The sequence below is a fragment of the Hypanus sabinus genome, chromosome 26 (genome assembly GCF_030144855.1).
Source record: "Hypanus sabinus isolate sHypSab1 chromosome 26, sHypSab1.hap1, whole genome shotgun sequence".
Lineage (NCBI taxonomy): Eukaryota > Metazoa > Chordata > Chondrichthyes > Myliobatiformes > Dasyatidae > Hypanus > Hypanus sabinus.
In genome coordinates this window covers 14,215,665-14,226,411 of record NC_082731.1, presented here as the reverse complement: position 1 = coordinate 14,226,411, position 10,747 = coordinate 14,215,665, and the positions used below count along the sequence as shown (strand labels likewise).

The following is a 10,747-nucleotide window of genomic DNA, read 5'->3' as shown; positions in this document are numbered from 1 at the left end:
CCTGTACTCACTGTAATTCAGAAGATTGAGGGGGGATCTCATTGAAACCTATTGAATGCTGAAAGGCCTGGATAGAATGGATGTTTCCTTTAGTGGGGGAGTCCAGAACCACAGCCTCAGAATAGAGGGACATCCATTTAGAACAGAGATGAAGAGGAATTTCTTTAGCCAGGGGGAGGTGAATCTGTGGAATTTGTTGCCACAAGCAGCTGTAAAGGCCAAGTCACTGGGTATATTTAAGGCAGAGGTCGGTAAGATTCTTGATAATCAGGACACAAATGGTTACAGGGAGAAGGTAGTAGATTGGGGCTGAGAGGGAAATGGATCAGCCATGATGAAATGGTGGAACAGACTTAATGGGCCAAATAGCCTAATTCAGCAAATTAGGTTCATGTCAATCAAAGGACAACTTAGATCATCCATCCTTCCTCATTGCTCCCAGTCCATCATTCTGTACAGCACGACAGCTCAGGGGTTCATCCAGTTATTACTTTTAAATGAGCCTTTGCTTATAACCGTTATTATGGAACCCTGTATTAAATCGTTCAGGTCAAGTTTTGTCAGGCTGAAGTTACATTTTAAGTCAATTGGCTGCAACCCAGTCAGTCTGAAACAGCTTATTTATTTCGAGATACAGTACAGTTACAATCCTTTCCACTCACAACCCCACGCTGCCCAACTACACCCGTGGGACCAATCAGCCGGGACATCTTTGGATGGTGGGAGGAAACCGGAGCAACCGGAGAAAGCCCTCGCGGTAGTGAGGAAAATGTACCCACTCCTTACAGACAGCGGCAGGCACTGAACCCGTGTCTCTGGCACCGTAACCCCGGTCCGCTAGCCGCTATACTGCCACGCTGCCCCAAAGTCCTGCGCCCCACTTTCCCCCGCTCCGCCCCGTTCGATCGTGAAGCACAAAACTAACCCCTGACGGAATAAGGAGGGGGAATGGAGGGAGACGGCTGTCGATTTGCAGGTGCTCCTTTAACCCCACGTGAAGGAGCTCTGCTGCAAAGGTGTGGGAAGTGAAGCAATCGGGTCTCACGACACCCTGGCGAGCGTCCCGGCCCTTCCCCAACAACCACTCCCTGAAAGCCCGTGGCCCGGGTCCCAGGCCGACGTCCCTGTGGAGTTTTCACACTCCTCCCTGCGGACACTGGGCTCCCCCTGCCTGCTCCGGTTTCCTCCCATTTCCTCGCAGCTTGCTGGGGGGGGGGGGGGTGAAAACGGCCCCTCGTTTGTAGGTGGGTGATTAAGTCTGGGGGGTGGTGGAAGGAGTGAGAGAGATCAACGTGAATGAGGGCAGAATTATTATAAGTGGGTAGTCTGTGGTCAGAGATGATCTGCAAGGCCCTTCTCCATGATTTCCTTGCCTTCTGTCTCTAATATGCACACCACCGAATGAACATTTATTTATCGTTGAACATACAGGCACAGGACGTGCCGTTCTGCCAATGGTGTCGACTCTTATTAACCTACTCAATCGACCTAACCCTCCCTCCTACACAACCCACAACCGTCTACTGCCTTCTTCCATCCCCATGCCTCTCCGAGTGTGTATTTAATTACCCTAATGTATGTGCCTCACCCACCAGGCCAGGCAGGGCAATCCACTCACCCACCTCCGACATCTCACTTAAACATCTTAACTGGACCGGATGCCCTCTGGTACCAGCCTCTGCCACCCTAGGAGAGAGACGCCAGCTGTCCACAGTTCTCAGTCTTGTACATCTCTCTCAAGTCAGCTGTCATCCTCCCTCAGTCCACAGGGGAAATCCCCAGCTTGCTCCCCCTGCCCTCCTGAGACACCCTCTCCAACCTGGTAAATCTCTTCTGCACCCTCTCTACAGCTTCCGCATCCTTCCCACTGATGATGAGGTGGCCAGAGCTAGACACTATAGTCCCGAGACTTTTACAGAGCTGTGACATTTATAGATCAGGACAATTTCAAAGCTGATTTTACTGTAAGTATCTACCGTGCTCTACAACTCCGTCGTCACCAGCACAATCTTCTATGTGGTGGTGTGCTGGGGCAATGGCATCAACACGGGTGATGCCAACGGGCTCAATAAACTGATTAGAGAGGCCGGCTCTGTTATAGGAGGCAAACTGGACACACTGGGGGCTGTGGTAGGACAAAGGACCCTATGGAAAATCCTGGCGATTCTGGACAATGTTTCTCACCCTCTGCATGCCACCTTGGCTGAACAGAGGAGCATCTTCAGTGACAGACTGAGACAACTGCGCTGCTCCAAAGAGCGGTATGTGAGGATATTCTTACCCTCGGCCGTTAGGCTCTCTTCTAATATTTATATACCTGTGCTTGTGATGCCTCTGTGACACTAATTTTCTTTGGGATCAATAAAGTATCCATTTATCTAGCCAGAGGGAAGTTACGAGCTGACGGATTTTTCCCTTGGGCTCCCCAGCGGCCCACAATGGATTCCCCGTTTCTGTGCTTGGTTCCAGAGCTCAGTAGGAAAACACCCAGCAGCTTCAGCCCGTGCACTCCCCGACCGTAGTAACAATCATACCTTCAGTATGATCGCAGTCTTGGTCCCCACCCCTCACCCCTTCTCCCCCCCCTCCCCATCACCTCCCTCTGGTTCCCCACCTCCTTCCCTTTCTCCCATCGTTCACTCTCCTCTCCTATCGCCTCCCGGCTTCTCACCTCATCCACTCACCCAACTTCCCCCTCACCTGCCACCACCCCCACCCCCCTACCTTTTTAATCCTGACTTCTGACCCCCCCCCCCCCCACCATCTTTCCAATCTTGCTGGCAGGTCTCCACCCGAAACGCCCGCTCTTTATTCCTCCCTCCCCCGCCTGACCCACCGATCTGGTCTAGTGTTCTGTGTCTGATCCCAATGATCTTTAACCCCTCCTCCCAGAAGGATTATTAAGTGATGTGGGGGGGAGAGGGAAGAGTGAGGACGAGGCCGAGACTCCACACAAACAGATCGATGCAGTCACAAAGGGGGCATGAGAGTGGATACAGTTCATTAGGAGTTTGAGATCCAGTACGTCACCAAAGACACTAGCAAATCTCTACAGATACACAGTGGAGAGCGTTCTAACTGGCTGCATCACCGTCCGGTGCGGAGACGCCACTGCACGGAATCGGAGGGAGCTGCAGGAAGTTGCAAATTCCACCATCGCCCTTTCCCTCTTCTGTCCCCACTCTTGGCCTCTTACCTCTCGTCCGCTGCATAGGGTCAGAAGAGACCGCAGAGGCCTGTCGACTCAGCCAGACCCTTCCCGGGCACAGGCCTCTGGGAGCGTTTTCAAAGGGTGGCGTCCCTCGTCGCAGACCCCCGCCGTCTGGGGCTCGGCCTCTTCACGTTAGCACCACCAGGAGACTGAAGAACCACACTCAATGATTCAGTGACGTCTGAAACCCGTCTGCCAGGAGACTTCTGAACAGACGGACCCGGCCTCACCGCCGCGACTTATCGTAACAGTCGCTTCAGTACCCCACTGCCACAAAACTCAGCGGTACTAAAGCCGACTCTGGTGAGGGAGGGGCTTCTCCGGCCCACGACAGCTCTCTTTAAAATTCACAGCTTTAGTCTATACTCAAGGGAACACGTGGCAGAGAACGAGGCCATTTGGCCTTGAGGACTCTTTACAAGAAGACTACACTACAAAAAACGACTCTTACACTGTATTTACACAGAGGCCCTCTGGCCCACTCCTCCCCTACCCCCACACCTCGTAACTGACCAATCCAGCTTCCCCCGACGTGGACTATTCTTGGGGGGGGTCCCACCTCCCCCCCCCATCTCTGGGGACGCCAGACCCTCCCTGCTCCCCTCTCCCGCCACTAACGGACTGCCACCCACCCTGCTCCCTGCGGCGTCTTGCTGTGCACACGTCCTGGGGCACGACGGACGTCATTACGGTCTGGGGGCGTTGGAGGTCAGTGTTCAATCCCGGCACCGTCTGTAGGGCGCACGTTTCCTCCCACCGCCCGAAGACGCTGGAGTCAGCAGGTTCATCGGTCATTGTAAATGCCCTGTGATTAGGCTGGGGTTAAATCGGAGGGCTCGTTGGGCTGCTTAGCACTGTCTCTCTAAATAAAACTAATAAATTAGAAATGTAATTGGCTGCTTCTGTTTCACACATTACAGTGATGACCAGAGTACAACGGCCCTGTGGGACGTTGACCGGTGCTATATCAATGCATGCCTTCCATCCTCGGGAGGGAGAGGCCATGATTCAACGTTACCCCCCTTTCTCCCGCCGCCCTCGATGCCCCGGCTGGTGGCACCAAGAAAGGGGGGGGGGGAGGAGTTTTGCAAGGGGAAGAGTGGCCGGTATCTGCAACCCGCTGTCGAGGGAGGTGCTGGACCCAGGTGCGAGGGACAGGGCGTGAATGGGATCGGTGTAGTTGGGGGGTGGGGGGAAGGGTCAGCATTAATGCAGTGGGCCGAACGGCCTGTCGCAGAGCCCACTGGGCCTCAGGACTTAGGAGAAAACTTCCAACAACATGAGCAATATACCTAGGTGAACCCCTCGAAGACAGGACCGGAAAAAGACACAGACCAGGGCCTTTGTCCTGCTACACACCATACAGAACGGGACGTGTTATCACAGCCAGGGGAGGGCGTGGTGGGGAGAAGGTCCCGCTACCTACTAAATGCTCTCAATGGTGCGTGCCTCTGACAGCCAGGTCCAGCTCCCGGCCTTCACGCCTGACTTCAGCCGACAGGAGACGGGGCAAAGGTGGGTGACCGGCACCTTAAAACCAGGTGCTTGGGGCGGACGGGGCTCATCGGCCGCAGTTGGAGGCACATCTAGGGGAAGGAAAACGTTGATCCCAAGCCTCCGCTGCCTTGTGGCCTACGCACTCATGGGGGGGGGGGGGGCTCTGGGAGTAAACCCCAGGGGGTGGGGGGGGGAAGAAAACCCGGAGTGGAGTCCCTAAAGCAGTTCCATGTTGAGTTCAATGCTGACTGGCAAATCCTGGTGATTCCGGACTGGATCAGTCTCTGCCATTGCTTTGGACTCACCAGCTGCATGGGGGGGGGGGGGAGGTATGGGGGGGGGAGGTGTGGGGGGGGGCTGGTTGCCCGGGTAACAGCTTGCTCTCCATACATCAACGACAACACAACATTTACGGTGGGGCCGACCGACGGAGGGCCCTCAATACTCGTCGGAGGAGTTCTCGACTTGAGCGAACAATACTGCCAAAATCCAGAAGACCAGATGCTGGCCCGTTGGCGTCAGCGGAACCTAGGGACCGCACTCCAATCCGAACGGCAGCAAGCAGCTTGAGTCCAGGTCTTTCCATCAACCGCCAGGTCGAAATACCCGGCAGCCAGCTCCCTTAACGCTGGTGCCTGAGCAGGTTGGATGAATGAGTGAACCCTTTCCCACAGTCGGAGCAGGTGAAGGGCTTCTCGCCGGTGTGAATCCGCTGGTGGATCTCCAGGTTGAACGAGCGGATGAAGCCCTTCCCGCACTGGGAGCAGATGAAGGGCCTCTCCCCCGTGTGGATCCGCTGGTGCCTCAGCAGGGTGGAGGACTCGGTGAAGCCCTTCCCGCACTCCAGGCAGGTGTAGGGCCGCTCTCCGGTGTGAATCCGCCGGTGCCTCAGCAGGGTTGACAGCTCGGTGAAGCCCTTGAGGCACTCCAAGCAGGTGAAGGGCCGCTCCCCGGTGTGGATCCGCTGGTGGGTCATCAGGTGGACAGCCTGAATGAAGCCCTTCCCGCACTCGGCGCAGGTGAACGGCTTCTCGAGGGTGTGGACCCGCTGGTGGATCATCAGGTGGGTCGACTGGGTGAAGCCCTCCCCGCACTGGGGGCAGATGAACGGCCGCTCCCCGGTGTGGACTCGCTGGTGTCTCTGCAGGTTGGACGACCGGATGAACCCCTTCCCGCACTCGGAGCAGCTGAACGGCCTCTCGCCGGTGTGGATCCGCTGGTGGGTCAGCAGGTTGGAGGACCAAATGAAGCCCTTCCCGCACTCGGAGCAGATGAAGGGCCTCTCCCCGGTGTGGATCCTCTGGTGCCTCAGCAAGGTCGAGGACTCGGTGAAGCCCTTCCCGCACTCCGAGCAGGTGAACGGCCTCTCGCCCGAGTGCATCCGCTGGTGGGTGACCAGGTGCACTGCCTGCGTGAATCCCTTCCCGCACTCGGCGCAGGTGAACGGCTTCTCCCCGGTGTGGACCCGCTGGTGGATCATCAGGTGGGTCGACTGGGTGAAGCCCTCCCCGCACTGGGGGCAGGTGAACGGCCGCTCCCCGGTGTGGATGCGCCGGTGTCTCTGCAGGTTGGAAGAATCAATGAACCCCTTACCACAGTGGGGGCAGGTGAACGGCCTCTCCCCGGTGTGTGTCCGATGGTGCTTCGTCAGGTCGCTGGACCGTTTAAACTGCTTCCCGCAGTCCGAGCAGTTGAAGGGGTTCATTGCTGCGGAGGGAGGAGAGTGAGAACAAAGAGGGGCCGAAATCAGTGACTTCCTTCCCGGTCACACAGCGGCTGAAGGTCCCCCTCCGGCCCGGTGCAGGCTCCGGAAGCCCGGCGGGGTGGAGCTGAGCCCCGGGTCGCAGATTAGATCGATCCCGCGGCCGGGCCCCGGATGCGAGGAGCAGCCCCCGGCTGGGCAAGGCTCGGCGCGATGCCCCGGGCCGCCGCCGCTCTGGGACGATCCCGGTTCCCCAGCCTTTCCTTTCCGCTCGGCGCGCTGCGCTGCGCTCCGCACCCGGAAGTCAGCGCCATATCCTCAGCGCCTGCGCATGCGTGCCGGCGGAGTCCGGGCTGAACGGAGCGATTTCTCACCCGCAGGGCAGTTTGGGTATAAACGCAGCCATTAATTAGCCCCGAGGACGATGTCTCTGCGAAAGATAAATTCGCATAAATTAGAAAATGAAAATAAAAATACAAAGATCCACCAGGTTAATTACGCCTGTTTCAGGTAACACAAATTTAACTTTTTAGACCTGCTGCAGAATGAGGAGAAGTCAAAAATAAACAGGTTTTACGTCAGATCACACGGCGGGTGGGAGATTAGAACGCATCGAGACCGAGACAGACCCAATGGGGAAGTCATCTGAAAGAGAAAGGCAAATGCTAGATAATGGGGGCCGGTTAGTCTGAAGCAGACGTTAGTGGAGACAGATGAAGGGAAGAAGAGAGGATTATTTGTGGTGAAACCAAACAAGCGACACAGGTGACAACAAAGCTTCGCTCACAGATTAGCTCAATGCCTTTCTGCGCTCGCCTGAACGTCAAAGCATGGAGGCACCTTCACGAGTATTCACTGCCCCCGACGGCTCTGTGCTTTCAGTCTCTGAGGCCGACGTGAGAGCATCCCTCTGGAGGGTGAGCCCACGGAAGTGCTCACTCATATCTTCAACCTCTCGCTTCTGTAGTCTGAGATACCCACCTGCTCCAAGCAGGTTCAGTTATACCCGTGCCTAAGAAGAACCTGCCTCGAATACTATCGTCCGGTAGCACTTACATCCACTGTGATCGGGTGCTTTGAGAGGTTGGCGATGAAACGTCAACCTCTGCCCGAGAAGTGACTTGGATCCACTGCAATTTGCCTACTGGAGCAACGGGTCAACTGCAGACGCCATTTCATTGGCTCTTCAGTCAATTCCAGAACACCTGCGTAGTGAAGATGCATTCATCAGGATGCTCAATGTTGACTAGGGCTCAGCGTTCAATACCATCACCCCCTCAAAGCTAATCAATAAGCTTTAAGACCTTGGCCTCAGTACCTCCTTGTGCAATTGGGTCTTCCGTTTCCCACTTGCAGACCTCAATCAATTCGGATTGGCGACTACATCTTCTCCACAATCTTCATCAGTACAGACACACCACAAGGCTGTTGACTTAGCCCCCTGCTCTACCCGTTTTACACTGTGACCCCTCCTCCAATGCCGTGTTTAAACGTGCTGATGACGGCATTACCGCTGGCTGAATCAAAGGTGGTGACGAATCAGCATAAATCTGTCCGAGTGATGCCAGGTTCTCACTCAATGTCAGTAAGAGCACGGAGACTTCGGGAGGAGGTCCGTGAGCCTGCCCTCATTGGCGGGTCAGCAACTTTCAATTCCTCAGTGCGGTCATTTCAGAGGATCTGTCCTGGGTCCAGTAGGTAATGAAAGCATAGCTGTGCTTCCACTTTCTGAGAAGTTTGCAAATATTCAGCCTGTCATCTAAAACTTTGAGGAACTTCAATAGATGTGTGGTGGAGAATATATTGACCGCATTATGCCCTTGAAATGAAAAGCCCACAAATAGTAGTGGATAGGGAGCAGTTCCTCACCAGTAAAACCCTCCCCATCACTGAGCACACATACAAGGTGTGGTGTGGCAAGAAAGCAGCGTTCCTCACTAATGACCCAGACCATGTTCTCTTCTCGCTGCTGCCATTGGGAAGAAGGTACAGGACTCACATCACAAGGTTCAGGAACACTTATTACCCCTCAGCCATCAGGCTCTGGAACCAAAAGGGATAACTTCACTCAAAATCACTTGCTCCATCACTGAACTGTTCCCACAACCCATGGACTTGCTCTCAAGGACTTGTCACCTCATGTTCTTGATGTTTATTGTTATTGCATAGTGAAGCTCACTGATTTCTCAATTGCCAGGAACTTTTCGACTATTCTCATGGTGTTTAGTATTGTGAATTTCTGGAGATTTACCTTAATATTGATGGGTTGGCTTCATTGTTTGTTGTTTAACCCATTCCCATTCTGATGTGTCTGTCCATGGCCCCCTCTACTGTCAAGATGAAGCCACACTCAGGTTGGAGGAACAACACCTTATATACCGGCTGGGTAGCCTCCAACCTGATGGCATGAACATTGACTTCTCTAACTTCCGTTAATGCCCCTCCTCCCCTTCTTACCCCATCCCTGATTTATTTATTCCCCCCCCCTTTTTTCTCTCTCTCTGCCCATCACTCTGCCTGTTCTCCATCTCCCTCTGGTGCTACCCTCCCACTTCCTTTCTCCCTAGGCCTCCCGTCCCATGATTCTTTCCCTTCTCCAGCTCTGTATCCCTTTTGCCAATCACCTTTCCGGCTCTCAGCTTCACCCCTCCCCCTCCGGTCTTCTCCTATCATTTCGCATTTCCCCCTCCCCCTCCCACTTTCAAATCTCTTACTATCTCTCCTTTCGGTTAGTCCTGACGAAGGGTCTCGGCCCGAAATGTCGACAGTGCTTCTCCCTATAGATGCTGCCTGGCCTGCTGTGTTCCACCAGCATTTTGTGTGTGTTGTTGTTAATGTTGACAGTGCTTCTCCCTGTAGATGCTGCCTGGCCTGCTGTGTTCCACCAGCATTTTGTGTGTGTTGCTGTTAATGTTGACAGTGCTTCTCCCTGTAGATGCTGCCTGGCCTGTTGTGTTCCACCAGCATTTTGTGTGTGTTGTTGTTAATGTTGACAGTGCTTCTCCCTGTAGATGCTGCCTGGCCTGCTGTGTTCCACCAGCATTTTGTGTGTGTTGCTGTTAATGTTGACAGTGCTTCTCCCTGTAGATGCTGCCTGGCCTGTTGTGTTCCACCAGCATTTTGTGTGTGTTGTTGTTAATGTTGACAGTGCTTCTCCCTATAGATGCTGCCTGGCCTGCTGCGTTCCACCAGCAATTTGTGTGTGTTGTTGTTAATGTCGACAGTGCTTCTCCCTATAGATGCTGCCTGGCCTGCTGTGTTCCACCAGCATTTTGTGTGTGTTGTTGTTAATGTTGACAGTGCTTCTCCCTATAGATGCTGCCTGGCCTGCTGCGTTCCACCAGCATTTTGTGTGTGTTGTTGTTAATGTTGACAGTGCTTCTCCCTATAGATGCTGCCTGGCCTGCTGTGTTCCACCAGCATTTTGTGTGTGTTGTTGTTAATGTTGACAGTGCTTCTCCCTATAGATGCTGCCTGGCCTGCTGTGTTCCACCAGCATTTTGTGTGTGTTGTTGTTAATGTTGACAGTGCTTCTCCCTATAGATGCTGCCTGGCCTGCTGTGTTCCACCAGCATTTTGTGTGTGTTGTTGTTAATGTTGACAGTGCTTCTCCCTATAGATGCTGCCTGGCCTGCTGTGTTCCACCAGCATTTTGTGTGTGTTGTTGTTAATGTTGACAGTGCTTCTCCCTATAGATGCTGCCTGGCCTGCTGTGTTCCACCAGCATTTTGTGTGTGTTGTTGTTAATGTTGACAGTGCTTCTCCCTATAGATGCTGCCTGGCCTGCTGTGTTCCACCAGCATTTTGTGTGTGTTGTTGTTAATGTTGACAGTGCTTCTCCCTATAGATGCTGCCTGGCCTGCTGTGTTCCACCAGCATTTTGTGTGTGTTGTTGTTAATGTTGACAGTGCTTCTCCCTATAGATGCTGCCTGGCCTGCTGTGTTCCACCAGCATTTTGTGTGTGTTGTTGTTAATGTTGACAGTGCTTCTACCTGTAGATGCTGCCTGGCCTGCTGTGTTCCACCAGTATTTTGTGTGTGTTGTTGTTGTTTGAGTTTCCAGCATCTGCAGATTTCCTTGTGTTTGTTCAATGCTGTTGTTCGGTGCCTTTTGGATAATAACAGATGTATATTGGGACAACGTCTACGCTGTTCATGTTCCACAATTCAGCATATTTCTGGTGTTTTTCACTCAGTGATTTCTGTGTGTTTGGGATGACCCTACCTATTACTGCTTGTTAATCCTGTAATCTTATATATGGACGGTTATTACGGATTGTCCTATCTGTACAATGGATCAGTTGTGATATAATTTGTGGGACTCTGACCCTAAACCT

General features: G+C 53.6%; 1 protein-coding gene across 1 annotated transcript; it reads right to left on the bottom strand.

Moving 5' to 3' along the window:
- Nucleotides 1-5,045: 5,045 nt before the first annotated feature.
- LOC132381617 (zinc finger protein ZFP2-like) lies at nucleotides 5,046-6,739 on the bottom strand. The gene has a single exon (XM_059951142.1). The coding sequence runs from the start codon at nucleotides 6,411-6,413 to the stop codon at nucleotides 5,331-5,333; it is 1,083 nt and encodes a 360-aa protein (XP_059807125.1). The 5' UTR covers nucleotides 6,414-6,739; the 3' UTR covers nucleotides 5,046-5,330.
- Nucleotides 6,740-10,747: the final 4,008 nt, after the last annotated feature.

Coding starts and splice junctions, on each gene's coding strand:
- LOC132381617 (XM_059951142.1), bottom strand. CDS start 6,413: ATGAACCCCTTCAACTGCTCGGACTGCGGGAAGCAGTTTAAACGGTCC.